A 23,357-nucleotide genomic window follows, 5' to 3' on the forward strand; every position below is an offset into this window, starting at 1 on the left:
AAAATTCCACTGTGGTGAGTAATTTTGGCTAGTTGAGGAAGGATACCATTTACATAGGATTCTTAGTTGGGAAAGCACAAGAAAGAACAAGGTCGCCCGAAGTTGATACGATTTACATAGGATTCAATCTTGACATACATAGTTTGTTGCACTTCTCTTATTCGATGATAAAAATTGTTTGGGATGTGATTTCTTACTATATTGCCTTCAAGAATATTAAGTAATTCTAAGAATGTGATCCTCGTTGTGCTTTCCAGAAATTATATTCCAAAAATTTTGGTGGGTGATATAATTAACTAATTATTACTGTTGGTATATTAGATGTAAATGGACAATGCTTATCACTGATCTGTCTGCCATAAATGCATGCCCATTCAGATGATGCACACATAGATGATGATGCATATATTGGCCAGCACATCAAATATTGCTTTGCCGATTCCGTGGAACATCAAATCCGCATGTGTTGTGATAAAACATGAGATGCACCAAGCAGGCATAGATTGAAGAACTCTTGCTTAAAGTGTTGATAGATATGACGTCTAAGATTAAATTTTGAAAAGTAGAGATGAAACATGATCTACATTTCAAATTAACAGATGAGGATAAAATTAAAAAGCTCTTAACATAATTATTTTAGTTTTGGACGTATAAAAAAACTAATCCCAATATCTAGAAATTTCATATATTAAGATCTTAGATCATATCAGACAGCTCTTCAAGCTTAGTTTTCCAGCATATCATACAAAATTGCTACTTCTAAATGTTCATGACCACTGGTACATCTCCTGCAATAACCCAAATATTTATGCTGTTTTCTTTTTTGGTGTTGGTTATATTTCAGATTTTCATGGGCACAGAACCATCAAGGTGTTTCTATTTTCTCAGGTATGACTTAATCCTAGTAAGCGACAGTGTTATGTCTCCAATAAAATGGTACTTCGAACCTCTGATGAGGCTGTTTTATTTGCCACCAGAAAAAAAGCTCCACGAGTCTGTGGATTGAAACAAGTGTACTTTAAATACAAATTTTAGTCCCTTTGTGTAGGCAAGCTATAAGATTATTTAAATTATGATATGCAATACGGAATGGTATCGTCCGATACGGGTGGTATGTACCGGTCCGATGACATATCAGTACGCAGACCGTCCGGTACCGGACGAAACATGCTACAGTATTATAGTATTACACTGTAGCGGTGCTACACCTTGATGTACCGCTCGGTATGCCCTGGTGTATCGCTCGGTACACCGGTACTATACCATACTTGTTAGGATCAAGAGCACTAAGAGGGGGTGGGGGGGGTGAATTAGTGCAGCGGAAAACTTTCGACGATTAAAACTTCATTCGTACGTTGAAATCCGATTCCGACATAAAAGTCATTTCGTGCATATAATAACTTTGAAAGCTTATATTTGAAGTAAAGTAAAGAAGGCAGTTTGCAGTTAAGATAAATAGCACGAAGGAAATGCAAACCAGATTTTAGAGTGGTTTGGTCAAACGTGACCTACATCCACTTTCGGCTTCCTCCTCCGACGAGGTCACTGGCGTCTATGTTAGAACCCTTACAGATTCTAAACTTGGGGTTGATCTCTTTAGGGGATCGGCCTCCTTGGAACTCTATAGGGTTCCTCCCTCCAAGTTGCTGCTCAAATGCTGCAGAAAAGATTCATCTATTGCTTAAGAAAAGAGAAAGAATACATGGCTATTTATAGGGCTTCTAAACCCTAACTCCTAATATAACTCCTACTTAAGACTCTTACTTCTAACCAACTCCTAATAGGACTCCTACTCAAGACTCCTATTCCCTTACAACTCCTAATTCTTCTCTAAGAAAAAACCTCCTACATGAATGCCCCTCTCAATTAGGACTCTCCTAGCTAGAGTCCTAACAGAATGTCCCTCTCAATTAGGACTCTCCTAGTTAGAGTCCTAATAGTTTTACATGAATGCCCCTCTCAATTAGGACTCTCCAAGCTAGAGTCCTAACAGACCCGCCCTCTTCAAATCAGCCTTGTCCTCGAGGCTGATGATTCGTGAATTCTGAGAATTAGATCTTCAAGTCGTCATAGTTCTCCCAAGTGGCATCTTCTATTGGTAGGTTCGCCCACTGTATTAGCACTTCATTAGTGGGTCGTCGTCGTCGAGTCACGATCCGTCGATCAATAATGGCACTTGGCTGGGTCTGGAGTTCTCTTTGGGTAGTCATATTTGGTGAGTGGCTTTGGGCTGTCTCCAAGCACCTATTTAAAACTTCCGTCTGGCTATTGGTTTGTGGGTGCTATGTTGTACTCCTTTTCAATTTAGTATCATGCATATGGAATAACTTTATCCAAAATCTGCTCTTGAAGATGCAAGTAGAATTTGTCACAAGCACAATGCGTCCCTTATAGCATAATTCTTTTGAGTCCCAATTGTAATGAGCCACGGAGCTTGGTGCTTCCTCTAATTTTTTTTTGTATCTTACTGGTCTCCGAATCTTCCTGCCATTCCATTTTAATATCCTCAAGGAAGTTGCTGGTTGGAAGTAAAATGACCGAAACTTCAATTTGCTCGGGTAGCTACGAAAGCGCATCTGCAAGAACATTCTCTTTCCCCTTTTTGTAAGTTATTTCATAATCAAATCTAAGAAGTTTTGTTACCCATTTTTGCTGCTCAGGGGATGATATCTTTCACTCCAAAAAGTACTTAAGGCTTTTTTGGTCGGTTTTAATTTGAAATCGTCGACCAATCAAGTAAGGTCTCCACCGCGTTGCTGCGCGCACAATGGCGAGCATCTCCTTATCATATGTTGACTTATTTTGATAGGAGGGAGATAATGCCTTGCTAGTGTATGCGAGTGGTTGACCATCTTGCATGAGAATGGCTCCAATTCTGACTCCAGATGTGTCGGCCTCAATAATGAAGGATCGGTTGAAATCTGGTAGTGGTAGCACCGGCGTCGTCGTCATGGCTGTCTTAAGTTTGTCGAAGGCAGCGGAGGCTCTGTCCAACCATTGGAAGATATCTTTTTCTAGTAAGGAAGTAAGTGGTGCACTGATCTTTCCATAGTTTTTCATGAACTTGCGGTAGTAGCCTGTTAAACCCAGAAAGCCATATAGCAATTTTATGTTTCTCGGGGTCGGCCAGTTTTGCATTACTTTAATTTTGAAGGGGTCCACCGTCACACCTTCCTCTGATATGATATGCCCAAGATATCCCACCTTTTGTTGAAGAAAGTAAAAATTCGTAGTGGCTGTTGTGTGTTCGAAAGGTGATTTTCGGTATGACTTCTTCGTACACTCGTAGTTGATAATACCCGGATCGAAGGTCCATCTTTGTAAAGATTTGTGCTCCCTTTCATCTAGCAATTCATCTACTACTGGAATAGGGTATTTATCCTTGATGGTTATGCCATTGAGAGCTCGGTAATCAACGCATATTCGCCATGTTCCGTCCTTCTTGTGTACAAGTAGCACCGGTGTAGAGAAGAGGTTGCAACTCAGCCAAATAACTCCTGTTTCGAGCATCTCTTTTACAATCCTTTCTATTTCATCCTTCTGGAGATGTGGATACCAATATGGCTGAGTATTTACTGGAGATTTGACTGAAAAAATCATTATACAATGATCATGCCGATGAGTAAGAGGTATGTTGTGCGGCTCGTCAAATATATCTGAAAATTCAGCAAGCAAAGGAAATAAGTTTGGATCTTCAAATTCTATTGGCTCTCCTTTAATTTGCTGCTCAAGTTGTACCAAAAATCCCCTGCATGCTTTATGCAAAACATTCTCCATTTGTTGTGTGAAAATCATCGTTACGTTGCCCCCACGTTTCCCATGCAGTATCACCTGTTTCTCCTTACTATAAAATTTTATAAATAGTTGCATAAAATTCCAAGAAATATCACCTAATGTCATCAACCATTTAATTCTGAGTATGGCCTCATAATCATCAAGAGGGAGAAGGAAGAAATCTGTAATTATCTCTTGGTCCAGTAGCAATAGTTTCTCCTGCGGGCGCCTACGATCACAATTCAAAATCCGTCCGTCGGTGACCTTAACATCAAACCTGCAGCAATTCTCGATAGGTAATGCTATCTGAACAACAAACTTACTATTTAGGAAGTTAGTAGTACTGCCCGTGTCGATGAGAACAGTGATCGGTTGTTGTTTTAGAAGGCCTCCAACTTTCATCGTTTGCGGGTTTGAGTAGCTGGCTAGTGTGTGTACTGTAACGTCAGCCGGTTGTGGCTCTTCTTTCGCATCTTGTTTATATTCAATGTTCTCTTCTGAATGTTCAATGACGTCTTCTTCTATTGGTTCAATCATAAGAAGTCTTCCTTTACTACAGCGATGCTCACGGCTCTACGGCTCGTCGCAATGCCAACATAACCCCTTCGCATATTGCTCCCGAAGCTCTTCTCCTTTTAACCTCTTTGGTGTAGGGACTTGGTGTTGAATCTCATATTTTGATGATGAAACCACTTGATATATGTTTATGATGTAATCTACGTTTTGAGTGACGTAGGATGCTTTGATCAGGATGAGACAATTAAAGTAGGAAAATCATGTTGTGCCGGAGGAACATGTCAGAAGATTGGACGTCGGGCCGGTGGATCGGTCGACGTATCGACAGAAGGCTTCGGGTAGTGGACTCGGGCATCGGGCCAAGAAGAGTGGGTATTGTGCCAAGGATATCGGAGTTGCGGAGTCAACAGGCCGATTGGTCAATAGGCTGCAGGAAAGGACGATGCGCCGAAGAATCAGACGAAGCGTCGAGGGACCAATGACATGCCGGACAACTTGGTTAATTGCTTAGGATTAATTGTCTCGATCGAAGTTTTTATTTTGAGTGTGCAGGATTAACTACGATGGACGAAAGACATGCAGCGGGAGTTGCGCCGGAGTCATGACAATGATCACGTTGGGAGTTCGAGAGCTCGACGGAAGTTCGGACAGTCATCGGAGGTTCTGCGGGAACAAATCCGAGAAGTCCAGAAGCTTGCCAAAGGAGCTCGTCGAAACTTGCCAAGTGGATCGTCGCAAGTCCAGGAGTTTGCCGGAAGTCCGCAGGAGCATCACCGAGGGTTCATCGGATGATCGACGGAAGTTCGTCGGAAACTCGCCGGAAGAAGCGATTGACGCACCGAAGCAAAGCTGCAGAAATTGTCTTAGATCTAATCGTAGTTAGCACGTTGATTAAGTTAGAAAATGGGGGGTGATCCCATTAGCTTAATCTTGGGGCAATTGGGCCCCTGAAAGACTGAAATTGGGCCGAATGGAGCTAACCATTCGGACCCTGATTGCACCAGGAGGTGCAACCGCCTAGGCCAGGAGGTGGCACCGCCTGGGCTAAGCCTCCCAGCGAGACTGGGCGGTGCAACCACCCCAGCCAGGAGGTGGCACCGCCTGAGCTCAGTCTTCGAGCTAGATTGGGCGGTGCAACCTCCCTGACAAAGAGGTGGCACCGCCTGAGCTCAGTCTTCGAGCTCTGGCAGAGAGGTGCAACCGCCTCAGTCAAGAGGTGGCACCGCCTGGGGCTCAGTCTCCGAGCCAGACTCAGGAGGTGCAACCGCCAATGACACAGAGGTGCAACCGCCTGGGCTCAGTCTTCGAGCTCTGCCAGGCGGTGCAACCTCTCCAGTCAGGAGGTGCAACCGCCTGATCCCGGAATTCTGGGATTTGATCGTTTTGAGCTCCAAATTTGAACTAGGTTGGGGCCTATAAATACCCCACCCATTCAGCACTGAAAAGATACAGACCTACACCGAATTCTTGATCTTTTCTGTGATTCTAAGAGCTCAAATTTGTGAAAAGTCCTAAAGTTCTCCTCTTTCTGTTCTTCAAGTCTTGAGTTGTAAAGAGAGGAGAGAAAGGTCCTGTAAGGGTTGTCTCCTGAGCCCATCAAAAAGAGTGAATCTGTAAAAGGGCAGTTGGCCTTCGCCTATTGAAGGAAGGCCTCTAGTTGACGTCGGTGACCTCGTTGGTGGAGGAAGCCAAAAGTGGAGTAGGTCAAGACTGACCGAACCACTCTAAATCTCTGGTTTGCGTTTATTTTGAGCACTTTATCATTACTGCAAACTTCCTACATAGCTACTGCTCTCTGCGCCTTTACGAACAAGTTTCTAAGTGCTGATCTTTCCGAATCTGCATTCAGACGTAAATCGGTGTTTTCATACATTACAGTTTACGTTTACGTTTTGATTCTGCAAAACTGTCTTCTGCGCTTTTACGAATGAAGTTTCTAAGTTCAGATCCCTTTAAAACTGTTTTTTAGACGTAAACTACTTTTAAACGTAAAACTACGTTTAGACGTAAAACTGCGTTTAGACGTAAAACTACGTTTAGACGTAAAACTACGTTTAGACGCAAACTGCGTTTAGACGTAAAACTATGTTTAGACGTAAAACTGTGTTTAGATGTAAAACTACGTTTAGACGCAAACTGCACTGCGCTTAGACGCAATCTGATCTTAGACGTAAACTGCGCTTAGACACAAACTGCGCTTAGACGCAATCTGCATTTAGACGCAAACTGCATTTAGACGCAAACTGCGTAAACTGCGCTTAGACGTAAACTGTGTTTAGACATAAACTGCACTTAATCATAAGTATTCTTAGAATCGGCTTTTGCATCAAAATAGTTTTTATCAAACGAACGCAGCTTTCGTTTTTAATCGTTGAAAGATTTCCGCTGCACTAATTCACCCCCCCCCCCCTCTTAGTGCTCTCGATCCTAACAATTGGTATCAGAGCGGGGTATTTCTCATTTCGGATTTACACCCGAGAGAAATGGCTCTTCAAGAGGGCTTTTCGGTCTTTCGTCCACCGTTCTTTAACGGATTGGACTACACTTATTGGAAAACTCGAATGAGAGTTTTCTTGATTTCTCTAAATCTGGATTTATGGAATATTGTTGAAAACGGTTTTCAACTTCCCTCTAAACCGATGAATGAATGGTCGGATTTAGAGAAGAAGTATTTTTCTTTAAACGCAAAGGCTATGAATGCCTTATTTTGCGCTTTGGACAAAAATGAGTTCAATCGGGTTTCTTTGTGCGAAACGGCTTTCGATATTTGGCGCACTCTTGAAATCACGCACGAGGGAACTAGTAGAGTCAAAGACTCGAAAGTTAATATTTTACTGCATGATTTCGAGCTTTTTCATATGAAACCAAGCGAAACCGTTGTTGACATGTACACCCGTTTTACGGATGTCGTCAATGGTTTAAAATCACTTGGTAAAAGCTTTTCGGATTTTGAACTCGTTAACAAAGTTTTGCGCTCACTTTCTAAAACTTGGGATTCAAAAGTAACTGCTATTCAAGAATCGAAAAACTTGAACCAATTTCCACTTGAAGAACTAATTGGTTCATTGATCACAAATGAAATGACGTGCAATGCACGTGAAGAACTTGAGAACCACCTTCCAAAGAACAGGAAGGATTTGGGACATAGAACATTTGAAGACCACTCAAGCATAAGCTCAAGTGATGGTGAACTTAAACTACAAATGAAACAAAAATTAAAAAGTAAAAAGAACGGAACTACTTGCTTTGAACGCAAGAAGAAGAACAAAAATTAGGATGAATCGAGCTCCTCCGAAAACGAGGAGAAAATCAACAAAGGCGAGGTGGCAAACTACGCCTTTACGCCTTTCGACGCTGAGGTAATCAAAATGCCTTTAATTTACTTTGAAATTACATGATGCTTAAAGCATTTTTCTTTTTTATTTAATTTTCTTGAAAATCACATGTTTAATAATTTTATAATGAAAATACAAACAATTAGGAATCATGCTTATCATTCTAGTAATTTTGAAAATAATCATGAAAATTACATGTTTATGATAAACAAAATGATTGTGATTAAAAATACCTTATGAAATTATGCTTAATTTGAAGTTATGATTAATGAGTATATATTTTTTATGTATGATGATTCTTGATTATCGATTTTCATGATAATAACAGTGGCTTTAAAAAAAAAGTTGATGCATGTTTTCATTTGACATAAATGAAAAGGCATACTAACATGAAATCGATCACTTAAGATGAAACACTTAAAAAAGGGGAGAAATATATGAATTGATGCTATAAACACTATGCTATGATTATCCCATGCTTGCATCATCAAGAGATATATGAATTGATATGATTGCCATATTTGCAATGCTTATATGAATTGATGCTATGATTGCCAAATTTGCATTATGCCATGTTTGCATCATGCGTTAAGATATCAAGAACTTGTATCGTAATTTTACGCATTGATATCTTACCATGTGATGAAATGCTACAATTGATGAACACTTGAAATATAATCCTCTATCTTATTGATTTTTCAATAAATCTATGCTTGTCATATATGAATTTATTGAATGTAATTTTGAGGATGATTTCAGATTTGACAAATGCTTGATTCGTATTTACGACATAAGATACACTTTAAATATGAATCATGCCTCAATCAGATTAAATGATTCAATCATTTTTTATCTCTAGAGTTCTCGATTTTGATGAAATACAAGTGATAAATTCATTTATGATATCTTGTAAATCACTTGAATTATGAATGAGTTTTTTATGATGTGTTAAAAGAATCACTTAAAAAGAAAATGCTTTTCCCATCTTATCGAGATTAATGATTTCATGATATTGTGTGAATCTCGAAATTAATTTTGATGAAATAGTAATAACATTATTCAGGTTATGAATCTTAAAAATGATAATATGCTTCATGTGATAATATGAATACATGAAACACTTATGATATTCCGTGTATTCATAAAATATTTATCTCATCATCCAATAACTCTTCTTGATATTTCTTATGAGATGAAATGAAATAATGCATGAAATACAAATGAGGAGTTAATGATCATGCATAATAGGATGTAATGAATTCTGACATTTAGATACCATCGTTTGAATATCTATGATCATGTTGCCGAAATGATATATCATGAATGCTTGAATATCATGTTTGATATGCTCATGATGATGATTGACTATTCGTATCATGCAAAAAAAAAATTTGAAATGTAATGTTAATGAATTTGTGCATTGAAACTATAATGATGCACAAATAAGAATGATTACTTACCTTTGTCATGATTTAGAAATTGATGTAAAGGGTTTTTCCCTTCTTTTTGACAATGACAAAGGGGGAGACAGATTGCTAGCACAATTCAAGAAAAATGCAAAAATTACAAAAGAGAAGAAATTGCTATCTTGAACATCACCGATAATTGCTAGCTTGAAATGTCAAGAAAATGCAAAAACTTGTTTATTTTCTTGCACATCTAAAGAGAAGATGCAAATGTAACACTTGCCAAATTGTTTGCTTGCCTCATGTAAAACATTATCTCTTGCTAGTTTGGCATTTTGCTAGCTTGCACTTTGCAAAGAAGCAAAAATGATACTTCTCAAAAGAGAAGAAAGAGCTTGTTATCTTGAACATCACAAGCTTGCAAAACAAAAATTACAAAAGTGCTATCTTGCCTATCTCAAGAAGCAAAAAGTTAACTTGCACATCTAGCAAAACTTATATTTCAAGAAGCAAGAGTTGCTTTCTTGAACATCTCAAAATTGCTAGCTTGCGGGCCTTAAAATGTAGAAATTTTTTGCTAGCTTGTATATGGTAAACTTGCTATCATACTACCATGATGATAAGCATGCCTTATCTTCATGATTATATTTGAAAAACTATGGCAAAAATATGTCCGAATGATTAAACGTGTTAAAATTATTTTTCGGACTTTTTTGATTGAATGATCAAATCACTTGATTGCCATAATGATTTTACACAATTACTTGCCATGATTACATGTTGAAAATTATGTGCTTGAATACAAAAATTTCCATGATAATAAGCATGTTTTACCTTCATGATTGTAATTGAATATCTCTAGTAAAACCCTGTCCGAATGTATAAAAGTGTCAAAATTCATTTTCGGATTTTCTTGATCCTAAAAGTGTCATGAATGCCATATTATGATGAGATATCAAAAGCAGCATTCATATGAATAGGTGCTATGAATGTCATATCATGTTAAGATATCAAGAACTTGAATCGTAATTTTACATGTTGATATCTTACCATATGATGATAGCAAACTTGCATGATGATAACAATAGATATTATGTTTTTCATGCAATGAGTTAAACTTATATCACAAACACTTGATTGTGATACTTCTCCTTTTTGTTGATGACAAAGGGGGAGAAGTATGATGTTATGCATAAGTTCATGATGACGTGTTGCAAGTATTCATGATGAATATTGCAATGACTTGAATTCAGTTTGAATTCAAGATTTTATCAATATGGCATATTGATAGGGGGAGTTTGTTTAAACTCCGGGAGTTAAGTTTAACTCCGTCATCAAGTGGTTGTTATCATCAAAAAGGGAGAGATTGTTGAATCTCGTATTTTGATGATGAAACCACTTGATATATGTTTATGATTTAATCTGCGTTTTGAGTGACGTAGGATGCTTTGATCAGGATGAGACAATTAAAGCAGGAAAATCATGTTGTGCCGGAGGAACATGTCAGAAGATTGGACGTCGGGCCGGTGGATCGGTCGATGTATCGACAGAAGGCTTCGAGTAGTGGACTCGGGCATCGAGCCAAGAAGAGCGGGTATTGTGCCAAAGATATCGGAGTTGCGGAGTCAACAGGCCGATTGGGCAATAGGCTGCAGGAAAGGACGATGCGCCGAAGAATCGGACGAAGCGTCGAGGGACCAATGACATGCCGGACAACTTGGTTAATTGCTTAGGATTAATTGTCTCGATCGAAGTTTTTGTTTTGAGTGTACAGGATTAACTACGATGGATGAAAGACATGCAGCGGGAGTTGCACCGGAGTCATGACAATGATCACGTTGGGAGTTCGAGAGCTCGACGGAAGTTCGGACAGTCATCGGAGGTTCTGCGGGAACAAATCCGAGACGTCCAGAAGCTTGCCAAAGGAGCTCGTCGAAACTTGCCAAGTGGATCGTTGCAAGTCCAGGAGTTTGCCGGAAGTCCGCAGGAGCATCACCAAGGGTTCATCGGATGATCGACGGAAGTTCGCCGGAAACTCGCCGGAAGAAGCGATTGACGCACTAAAGCAAAGCTGCAGAAATTGTCTTAGATCTAATCGTAGTTAGCACATTGATTAAGTTAGAAAATGGGGGGTGATCCCATTAGCTTAATCTTGGGGCAATTGGGCCCCTGAAAGACTGAAATTGGGCCGAATGGAGCTAACCATTCGGACCCTGATTGCACCAGGAGGTGCAACCACCTAGGCCAGGAGGTGGCACCGCCTGGGCTAAGCCTCCCAGCGAGACTGGGCGGTGCAACCGCCCCAGCCAGGAGGTGGCACCGCCTGAGCTCAGTCTTCGAGCTAGACTGGGCGGTGCAACCTCCCTGACAGAGAGGTGGCACCGCCTGAGCTCAGTCTTCGAGCTCTGGCAGAGAGGTGCAACCGCCTCAGTCAAGAGGTGGCACCGCCTGGGGCTCAGTCTCCGAGCCAGACTCAGGAGGTGCAACCGCCCCTGACACAGAGGTGCAACCGCCTGGGCTCAGTCTTCGAGCTCTGCCAGGCGGTGCAACCTCTCCAGTCAGGAGGTGCAACCGCCTGATCCCGGAATTCCGGGATTTGATCGGTTTGAGCTCCAAATTTGAACTGGGTTGGGGCCTATAAATACCCCACCCATTCAGCACTGAAAAGATACAGACCTACACCGAATTTTTGATCTTTTCTGTGATTCTAAGAGCTCAAATTTGTGAAAAGTCCTAAAGTTCTCCTCTTTCTGTTCTTCAAGTCTTGAGTTGTAAAGAGAGGAGAGAAAGGTCCTGTAAGGGTTGTCTCCTGAGCCCATCAAAAGGAGTAAATCTGTAAAAGGGTAGTTGGCCTTCGCCTATTGAAGGAAGGCCTCTAGTTGACGTCGGTGACCTCGTTGGTGGAGGAAGCCAAAAGTGGAGTAGGTCAAGACTGACCGAACCACTCTAAATCTCTGGTTTGCGTTTATTTTGAGCACTTTATCATTACTGCAAACCTCCTACATAGCTACTGCTCTCTGCGCCTTTACGAACAAGTTTCTAAGTGCTTATCTTTCCGAATCTGCATTCAGACGTAAATCGGTGTTTTCATACATTACAGTTTACGTTTACATTTTGATTCTGCAAAACTGTCTTCTGCGCTTTTACGAACGAAGTTTCTAAGTTCAGATCCCTTTAAAACTGTGTTTTAGACGTAAACTAATTTTAAACGTAAAACTACGTTTAGACGTAAAACTGCGTTTAGACGCAAACTGCGTTTAGACATAAAACTGCGTTTAGACGTAAAACTACGTTTAGACGTAAAACTGTGTTTAGACGTAAAACTACGTTTAGATGCAAACTGCACTGCGCTTAGACGCAATCTGATATTAGACGCAAACTGCACTTAGATGCAAACTGCGCTTAGATGCAATCTGCATTTAGACGCAAACTGCATTTAGACGCAAACTGCGTAAACTGCGCTTAGACGCAAATTGTGTTTAGACATAAACTGCACTTAATCATAAGTATTCTTAGAATCGGCTTTTGCATCGAAATAGTTTTTATCAAACGAACGCAGCTTTCGTTTTTAATCGCTGAAAGATTTCCGCTGCACTAATTCACCCCCCCCTCTTAGTGCTCTCGATCCTAACACTTGGTCGACAATAGGAGGGGCTGAGGGCTTCAATATTACTGGTTGAGGAGCGACCCTAGTCCTCTGAGCTTCATGGTTCAATTGCTCCTCTTGATGTCGTGCGAAAGAGATGGCTGCCATAAGCGTATATGGTTGTCGCGCTTTAACTTCTCTTCGGATCTCCGGCTTTAAGCCCTCAATGAAGATCCTCAATAGCTGTTTTTGAGACCAATCATGAGTTTGGTTAGATAACCTTTCAAACCTAGTTTGGTACTCTTGAATGGTGGAGGTTTGTCGGATCTTTGCTAGTTGTCCATCAATATTCTCGTAATCGGTTGGTCTGAAGCGAATCAACAGTCCTTCTTTGAATTGTCGCCATGAAAGGACTCCATAAGTATGTTCAAACCAGTCAAACCACTGTATAGCATCCCCTTCAAGATGTATAGCTGTAATTTTCACCATAGATACATCCGCGGTTTTGTGGTACCGAAAATATCGCTCCGCGCGCGAGATCCAACCAATCGGGTCTCCTTCTTCCCATCTAGGGAAGTCCACTCTCATGCATGGATAGTTGGGGTTGGTCATAGAGCCTCCCCTCCCTTGGAAGTCATCTCTTCGGGCTTGGTGTGATTGGGCAAAGCTCTCTCCTTGATATGATTTCTTCGGGCTTAGTGGTCGGCCCAATCTGAGTTCTGTAAAGAGCGTCCGAATCTTATCCTCCATTCGTGCCTCTAAGGCTTCGAATTTAGCATTGATTGTCTCCTTAGATGCCATAGTATATGCCCCCAAATCTATGATGTTAAGATCTCTCTTTTGTTGTTGGGTTAAAGGCATGTATAGGTTGAGAGAAGTGATGGTTGAAAGGGTTGGTGGATTGGTGGATGTAGGCTGCAGTTTAGGTTTGTTTTGTGGCTGTTTTGGGTACAGTTTGAGGGTGTGGTTTGGCTAAGTTTTAGGGCTGTGGATGAAAGTTTTGGATCTGTGGTAGATGGAGCAAAGGTTTGACAGAAATCCGTGGAAGTTGCAGCAAGTATGTGCTGTCTTGTAAGAGTAGAATTATCGTCGAAGAAACAATGATTTCTCGACGTAATTTTCACCAAAAACTTGAGAGAATTGAGGAGAGAATTGACACCAAAATCACAGTTTATATGACAGCAAGGATGTCTAATTTAATCAAGAAAATTTCAGCAGTATAATAGCAAGGAAATTGGTGCAAGTTGTGATTGCAGAATTCTCGTCAAAAAATTTCAGCAGTCTACAACGAAAATTTGCAGCTACACAAAATCATTTTTTAGAGATGAATTTCTCAATAGATCAATCTTAGATGGAAGTCAAGATGATCTATGAAGTGTATAAGAAATTTCATTCAAAAAAGATTGCAAATAGATGGGTTAAGGCAACAATATGCAGTTGAAATTTTCTGCAGCATAGATTTTCAAGTGCAGCAGATTGGACATAAAAGATCAGTAGTTTATATTAAGAATTTTTCGATGAAACCAAAGGAAAATCCACTGTTAGGAAGTGTCAAAGATGTCATAAAAATTTTGTAGAAATTTGGATAGAAAAAGCACAGTAGCAAGATCAAACAGATGGTGTTATGCGGCTTGAATTCTGCAATTCAAGTGCAGCAGATTGGACATAAAAGATCAGTAGTTTATATTGAGAATTTTTTTGATGAAACCAAAGGGAAATCCACTGTTAGGAAGTGTCAAAGATGTCATAAAAATTTCGTAGAAATTTGGATAGAAAAAGCACAGTAGCAAGATCAAACAGATGGTGTTATGCGGCCTGAATTCTGCAATGTATCTTTCGTCATAGAGATGAAAACTTTGTGACGAAAAGTTTATGCAGCAATATAGGAACAATTTTTTTTTTTTTGGATTTTCGAATAAGGATAACTAAATTGCAGCAGCAGTAAGGTAGGAAACCAGAACCTGTTGCAATTCACGGGGAGATCAAAGGATGATCCGCGGTGGTGGAGATGATGGCGGAATTCGGTGACGATCTTTTAAGCAATTGTGGGAATTGCTTTGGATGGTTGTGGAGGGTTGATGGATGGCTGTGGAAGGGCAGTGAGACGCCAAGAACACTGCTCTGATACCAGGTGTTAGAACCCTTACATATTCTAAACTTGGGGTTGATCTCTTTAGGGGATCGGCCTCCTTGGAACTCTATAGGGGTTCCTCCCTCCAAGTTGCTGCTCAAATGCTGCAGAAAAGATTCATCTATTGCTTAAGAAAAGAGAAAGAATACATGGCTATTTATAGGGCTTCTAAACCCTAACTCCTAATAGAACTCCTACTTAAGACTCTTACTTCTAACCAACTCCTAATAGGACTCCTACTCAAGACTCCTATTCCCTTACAACTCCTAATTCTTCTCTAAGAAAAAACCTCCTACATGAATGCCCCTCTCAATTAGGACTCTCCTAGCTAGAGTCCTAACAGAATGTCCCTCTCAATTAGGACTCTCCTAGCTAGAGTCCTAACAGTTTTACATGAATGCCCCTCTCAATTAGGACTCTCCAAGCTAGAGTCCTAACAGTCTACTAGAGGCCTTCCTTCAATAGGCGAAGGCCAACCACCCTTTTACAGTTTCACTCCTTTTGACGGGCTTAGAAAACAACCCTTACAGAATTTTTCTCCTCTTTTGAAAGCTCAAAACTTGGAAGAAAAGAGGGAGGAGAACTTCTAGCCTTTACAACACTTTTGAGCTCTAAAAATCACAGAGTAAGATTGGATTTTGGGTGCTTTTGGTTGCCCTTTCATGCAGGAAAGGGTGGGGTTTATATAGGCTCCAAACTGGTTTGAATTTGGAGCTCAAAAGTGTCTTTTCCCGGATTTCCGGGGTCCTAACGGTACTACCTCATGATTGGGGCGGTACAATCGCCTAGCAACTAAGAGACTGAGCCTTTGGGTGGTGCCACCGCCTGACAGGGGCGGTTGCACCGCCCAATCTCGCTCGGAGACTAAGCCCAAGTGGTGCCACCGCCTGACTGGGGCGGTTGCAACGCCCAATCTCGCTCAGAGACTGAGCCCAAGCGGTGCCACCACCTAACTGGGGCGGTTGCACCGCCCAGTCTCGCTCGGAGACTGAGCCCAAGCGGTGCCACCGCTTGACTGGAGCGGTTGCACCGCCCAGCTTTCCTGGGAGACCATCTCCTGGGCGGTGCCACCGCCGACCCTGGTGGTGCCACCGCCTGGCAGGAATTCTGGTCCGAATGGGTTGACCCATTCGGACCAATTTGGGTCTATCAAGGGCCCAATTGCCCCCAGATTAAGTTAATGGGATCACCTCCCATTCCTAACTTAATCTAAATGCTAACTATGATATTTCTTAAGACATTTACTGCAACTTGCTCTGGTGCGTCAATCGCTTCTTCTGGCAAACTTCCGACGAACATCCGACGAACCTTCGGCCATGCTCTAGTGGACTTCCGGCAAACTCCTGGACTTGTGACGATCCACTTGGTGAGTTCCGATGAGCTTCTTTGGCAAACTCTTGGACTTCTCGGATTTGTTCCCGTAGAACCTCCGACGACCGTCCGAACTTCTATCGAACTCTCGAACTCCCAACGTGATCATAGTCTTGACTCTGGCGCAACTACTGCTGCATGTCTTACTTCCATCATAGTTAATCCTACACATGTAAAATAAAACTTCGATCGAGACAATTAATCCTAAGCAATTAACCAAGTTGTCCGGCATGTCATTGGTCCCTCGACGCTTCGTCCGATTATTCGGCGCATCGTCCTCTCCTGCGGCCTATTGCCCAATCGGCCAGTTGACTCCGCAACTCCGATATCCTTGGCACAATACCTGCTCTTCATGGCCCGATGCCCGAGTCCACGACCCGAAACCTTCTGTCGATACGTCGATCGATCCACCGGCCCGACGTCCAATCTTCTGACATATTCCTCCGGCACAACATGATTTTTCCTACTTTAATTGTCTCATCCTGATCGAAGCATCCTACGTCACTCAAAACGCAGATTAAAACATAAACACATATCAAGTGGTTTCATTATCAAAATACGAGATTCAACAATCTCCCCCTTTTTGATGATGACAACCACTTGATGACGGAGTTAAACTTAACTCACGGAGTTTAAACAAACTCCCCCTATCAATATGTCATAGAACCTTGAATTCAAACTGAATTCAAGTCATTGCAATATTCATCATGAATACTTGCAACATGTCATCATGAACTTATGCATAAACTTATGCATAACATCATACTTCTCCCCTTTTGTCATCAACAAAAAGGAGAAGTCCAACTATTCTTGTGTTTGTAGTATTAATTCAACTTATTGCATGAAAAACATAATATCAAGTTTTATCATCATGCAATTTTGAAGCTAGAAAATTTAGCAAGTGTTACATCATGCTTAGAATATTCAAGCTATCAAGTTTTAGATATTCAAGTTTTACAGCATACAAGATAGCACTTTTGGTAATGTTCAAGATAGCAAGTTCTACATCATGCAAGCTAACAATGTTACAATATTTTAGAATATGCAAGCTAGCAATTTAGAGATGTTCAAGAAAGCAACTCTTACTTCTTGAAATATGCAAGTTTTACAATATACAAGCTAGCAAATTCAAAGATATGCAAGTTGGCATATTTGCTTTTCTTGAGATATGCGTGATAGCACATTTTTGTATTTTCTTGAGATTTCAAGCTAGCAATTCTCGGTGATATTCAATATAGCAATTTCTTCTCTTTTGAGAAGTACAATTTTTGCTTTCTTTTTGAATTGTGCAAGCTAGCTATCTCCCCCTTAGTCATTGTCAAAAAGAAGGGAAGAACCTTTCTAAAGAAGGGAAGGCCCTTTATATCAATTTCTAAATCATGACAAAGGTGAGTAATCATTCTTATTTCAAAATTTCATAATTGAGATAAACCTTGAATTCAAATTAAGGCAATTTTAATCATGATTCACATCATATGCAATACATCACATACATCATAATAAAAAGCATAAGTATTGCATGCATCATTTTAGCAACAAATCGTAGTATTTCATCACATGGCAGGATATCAGCAAGTAAAATTACAATGTAAGTTCTTGATATCTTAACATGATGCAAACATGGCATATAGCAATCCATTTCGATCATCAATTTACCATATATTTCGATGCAAGCTTCTTTTGATATCTTAACATAATTCAAATTCAAATATGACACTTATAGCATCAATTCATATATTTCTCCCCCTTTGTCATCAACAAAAGGAGAAGTAGCTCTAGCTATTTTAAAAGATATGTAAGTTTTTGTAACATGAAGCTAGATTTTCATCACAACATATAAGCACAAAAGCATAGCAAGATTCTTAGGTTCAATCATAGGCAATTCAACACTTGCTTCTTATGCAAGATTGCACTTTGCTTTTCTTTGCATGTTCTAACTAGCAAAAGCTTTCTCCCCTTTGTTTTTGTCGAAAAGAAGGAGAGGAACCAATGATTTAGACTTTTACATAAACTATGAATTTGCATCAATCAATATTTTAATCATCACATGATACATACAAGACAACAATGCAAAGAAATCATGTCATGAAAGACATCAATTGTTAAACATGATATGATAATAGTCTCAAAATTTTCAATTTGCGATACATATGATACATTGCGATATACTAAAAAATTTCATGCGATGCTTTTAAGGATATCAACCTATTTTTGATACAAAGCATGGCAAGAGCAATTATATTGCAAGTTTTCTAAGTTTTGTATTTTTTGCTTCTTTCAAGATAACAATTCTTTGCTTCTCTTTAGATTGCCGGATTTGCAATTCATTGGTACTATTCATGATAGCAAGTTCTTTTAATGAAATGATCGAGCTAGCAAATTTTTCTTCCTTTGAAATATGCAACTAACTCCCCCTTTATCATTATCGAAAAGGAGGGAGAAATCAATGGCTAAAAAATTTTAATCATTGTGTAAGCCATATTACAAAATCATGTCATGATATCAAGAAAATTCAAGAAGGACATGATTCATTCGACAAATCTTTTTAATAGAGCAAAAGAATTATACAACTAAGGATCATGATTAAAATATATCAATATCATAGATCAAGTCATGATTCGTGATTCATCATAAAGTAAATTAATTTTCAATCATCACATAAGGCATTTAAAGAATTTTTGAAACATAGGAGAATGATTAATTTAAGCATGCAATGTTTCAATCAAATTCAAGTCATGAATACCAATACTTTCATATTGTGAGTATCAATTTATGAATACCAAAAGATATTATTTGTGATTCCAATTTTGCAAGATCAAGATTATGATTTAGATAAAACTCATTCAAATCAAATTGTTAACTTGAAACTCATAATCAAGTCATCAAAATCAATTTCGAGATTCACAAAATATCATGAAATCATTAATCTCGATCAGATGGGAAAAGCATTTTTTAAGTGATTCATTTTCATCTAAGCATGCTTTAGTCTTTATATGCCAAATCAAGATAAGCATGAAAGTTCAAGACGTAAAGGCAAAATCTTATAAAACAACTCATCAAACAAGATTTTAAACATCTATTTTCAGGCCATATAAAGAGTAAGTCAAGGATTCAATTATCTCATGTCATGAATTCCAACCGACATTTCAAATTATCAACATCACATTAAAAAGATATTTCAAAAAGATATATCGATAAGTGATTCATTTGTATCATTTCATTCATTCGGAAGATTCTCCTCTTTAATAAATAAATCTAGGAGAACAAAATGAATTAAGAGAGATATAACATGGTTGAACCATTGAACATGATTCATATTTAAAATGTGTCTCATGTCATAAGTATGAATCAAGCATTTGTGAAATCCGAAATCATTCTCAAAGTCACATTCAATAAATTCATATATGACAAGCATAGATTTATTGAAAAGTCGATAAGATAGAGGATTGCATTTCATTTTTATAAATTTCTATTCATGTGATTTGCTTCTTATAAGCATGCATTTACCTTTAATAAAACAAGTGTCAACATTTAAGATAGAAAGGTAAATTTCATAAAACAAATCATCAAGTATGATTCCATGATAACATCCTTTTAATATCTTGATATTCATCATCAAGTATGATTTCGAAAAGTATGTTTAAGAGAAATCATTAAGACCAAATGCATGATACACTCATTTATTTTCAAAATATTCATCATGTTTATTTTCATGAGATTCACAAGATTGGTAAAATAAATTCATTAATCTCAATAGGATAGAAAATTTATTTTCATTTCATACAATTGATTTCATGTGAGGGTATTCGAGTCTTTTGTGAAAATATGTATCATCATTTAAAATCGAAACATAAGTTTCGTCATGAAACCGTCAAGACCAAACACATCATGATATCACATCTATCATCAAAAGACTATCAAGAAATTCATACATAGATGTACATGCACTATGTCATCTTAATATGTCATGAGAATGTCATCTTAATTCATCATAAAAATGATTAGACCAAAAACATGTTAATCTAAAATGAGAGTTTCAAATCAACATTTACTTCAAAAACTCATGCATGACATAAAATCATCAAGATACACATGCATGGATTAATCCTAAGCATTATCACATATCATATAATTATCATCCCTAATGTTGCATACATCATTCAACATTTCAAAACATAACATGCATGAAACCTTAGCAATATACTTTTCATGATCAAATTTTTAATTTTTCAAAGATGCTAAAAAGAAAAACATGATATAATTTTTGAAAAACAATTTTTTATTTTCAATTCCTACTATCTAAATTAAGCACTCATGAAAAACTTCAAGTAATTTCAAAATAATTCAAGAGAGTTGAGTTACTTACCTTATAGTCGAAGCCTGTCAAAGCCCAATTCGTTGTTTCACATTTGGAAGTTCTTGATTCATCCTTGGTTGCCTTCCTCTTCTTTGGCATCTTTCTCCGTTCAAGTTCATTATTTATTTTATATTTTTTTTGAATAAACTTATTAAGATTTAGTGTTCGAAATTCAAGTTCATCATTGTCCTCATCACTTGAGTCATCGCTCAAGTGGTATTCATTTGTCCAGAGTTTCAAATCCTTCCTATTCTTTGGAAGGTGGTTTAAGTGCTCATCGGGTTCAAAATGTTCTAAAAGTGTCATTTCATAGGTCATTAATGATCTGATTAATTCTTCTAATGGAAAATCATTTAAATTTTTTATCTCTTATATTATGGTTATTTTAGGATCCCACCTTTTTGGAAGGGATCTTAAGATCTTGCTTACGAGATCAAAATTCAAAAAAGATTTATCAAAAACTCTTAGGTTATTAACGACATCCGTGAAACAAGTATACATGTCGCATATAGTCTCGCTTGATTGTATTCAAAAAAGCTCAAAATCATACAATAAAATGTTAACTTTCGAGTCTTTGACTCTACTAGTTCCTTCGTGCGTGATTTTAAGTGTTTGTCAAATATCAAAAGTCGTTTCACACGTAGAAATCCGATTGAACTCATTTTTGTCCAAAGCACAAAATAAGACATTCATAGCCTTCGCGTTTAAAGAAAAATACATCTTCTCCAAATCCGACCATTCGTTCATCGATTTAGAGGGAAGTTGAAAACCGTTTTCAACAATATTCCATAAATCTAAATTCATAGAAATCAAGAAAACTCTCATTCGAGTTTTCCAATAAGTGTAGTCCAATCCGTTAAACAATGGTGGACGAACAACCGATAAACCCTTTTGAAAGCCATGAAGAGTCATTTCTCTCGGGTGTAAATCTGAAATGAGAAATATCGGGCTCTGATACCAATTGTTAGGATCAAGAGCACTAAGAGGGGGGGGGGGGGTGGTGTGTGAATTAGTGCAGTGGAAAACTTTCGACGATTAAAACTGCGTTCGTACGTTGAAATCTGATTCCGACGTAAAAGTTGTTTCATGTAGATAATAACTTTGAAAGCTTACGAAAACGTATTTGAAGTAAAGTAAGGAATGCAGTTTGCAGTTAAGATAAATAGCACGAAGGAAATGCAAACCAGATTTTAGAGTGGTTTGGTCAAACGTGACCTACATTCACTTTCGGCTTCCTCCTCCGATGAGGTCACCAGCATCTACTAGAGGCCTTCCTTCAATAGGCGAAGGCCAACCACCCTTTTACAGTTTCACTCCTTTTGACGGGCTTAGGAGACAACCCTTATAGAATTTCTCTCCTCTCTTGAAGGCTTAAAACTTGGAAGAAAAGAGGGAGGAAAACTTCTAGCCTTTACAACACTTTTGAGCTCTAAAAATCACAGAGTAAGATTGGATTTTCGGTGCTTTTAGTTGTCCTTTCATGCAGGAAAGGGTGGGGTTTATATAGGCTCCAAACTAATTTGAATTTGCAGCTTAAAAGTGTCTTTTCCTGGATTTCCGGGGTCCTGGCGGTACTACCTCCTGACTAGGGCGGTACAACCGCCTGGTAGCTCGGAGACTAAGCCTCTGGGCGATGCCACTGCCTGACAAGGGCAGTTGTACCACCTAGTCTCGCTCGAAGACTGAGCCCAGGTGGTGCCACCACTTGAGTAGAGCGGTTGCACCGTCCAATCTCGCTCGGAGACTAAGCCCAGGCGGTGCCACCACCTAATTGGAGCGGTTGCACAGTCCAGCTTTCCTGGGAGACCATCTCCTGGGCGGTGCCACTGCCGACCCTGGCGGTGCCACCGCTTGGCAGGAATTCTGGTCCGAATGGGTTGATCCATGTTGAATCTCGGATTTTGATGATGAAGTCAATTGTCATTTGTTGTCTAACCTATATGTTGAGATAAGTGTGCAGGATTAACTATGATGAAAGTAAGACATGCAGCAGGAGTTGCGCCGGAGTCATGACAATGATCACGTTGGGAGTTCGAGAGCTCGACGGAAGTTCGGACAGTCGTCGGAGGTTCTGCGGGAACAAATCGGAGAAGTCCATAAGCTTGCCAAAGAAGCTCGTCGGAACTCGCCAAGTGTATTGTCACAAGTCCAGGAGTTTGCCGGAAGTCCGTAGGAGAATCACCGAGGGTTCATCGGATGATCGACGGAAGATGCGATTGACGCACCGGAGCAAGCTGCAAAAATTGTCTTAGGATTTATCGTAGTTAGCATAATGATTAAGTTGAAAATGGGAGGTGATTCCATTAGCTTAATCTTGGGGCAATTGGGCCCCTGAAAAACCCAATTTGGGCCGAATGGATCTACCCATTCGGACTCTGATTACTGTGGGAGGTGCAACCGCCCAAGCCAGGAGGTAGCACCGCCTGGGCTAAGTCTCCCAGGGAGACTGAGTGGTGCAACCGCCCCAGCCAGGAGGTGCAACTGCTTGGGCTCAGTCTCCGAGCGAGACTGGGTGGTGCAACCTCTCCTGACAGGAGGTAGCACCGCCTGAGCTCAGTCTTCAAGCTTTGGCAGGCGATGCAACCGCCCCAGTCAGGAGGTGCAACCGCCTGAGCTCGGTCTTCGAGCTCCGGCAGAGAGGTGCAACCGCCCCTGACAGAGGTGGCACCACCCAGAGGCTCAGTCTTCGAGCTCTGCCAGGCGGTGCAACCGCCCCAGTCAGGAGGTGCAACCGCCTGATCCCGGAATTCCGGGAATTGACAATTTTGAGCTCCAAATTTGAACTGGGTTGGGGCCTATAAATACCCCACCCATTCAGCACTGAAAGGTAGCAACTTACACTCGAAATCTTGATATCTTTCTGTGATTCTTAAAGCTCAAA

The 23,357-nt window shown here is 39.7% G+C and overlaps 1 protein-coding gene across 4 annotated transcripts in view; it reads left to right on the forward strand.

The window, feature by feature from the left end:
- LOC103971463 (probable peptide/nitrate transporter At3g43790) overlaps positions 1-23,357 on the forward strand; it is a 58,255-nt gene that overhangs the window by 21,498 nt on the left and 13,400 nt on the right. For 3 of the 4 annotated variants that reach the window (XM_065090009.1, XM_065090007.1, XM_065090008.1), the window contains one exon: positions 845-888. The exons of the other annotated variant lie outside the window; for it this stretch is intronic. In XM_065090009.1, the coding sequence (XP_064946081.1) occupies positions 845-888 (44 nt within the window). The remainder of the gene's footprint in view (positions 1-844; positions 889-23,357) is intronic. 4 annotated transcript variants of the gene reach the window in all.

This window comes from Musa acuminata, chromosome BXJ1-11, assembly GCF_036884655.1.
Source record: "Musa acuminata AAA Group cultivar baxijiao chromosome BXJ1-11, Cavendish_Baxijiao_AAA, whole genome shotgun sequence".
Lineage (NCBI taxonomy): Eukaryota > Viridiplantae > Streptophyta > Magnoliopsida > Zingiberales > Musaceae > Musa > Musa acuminata.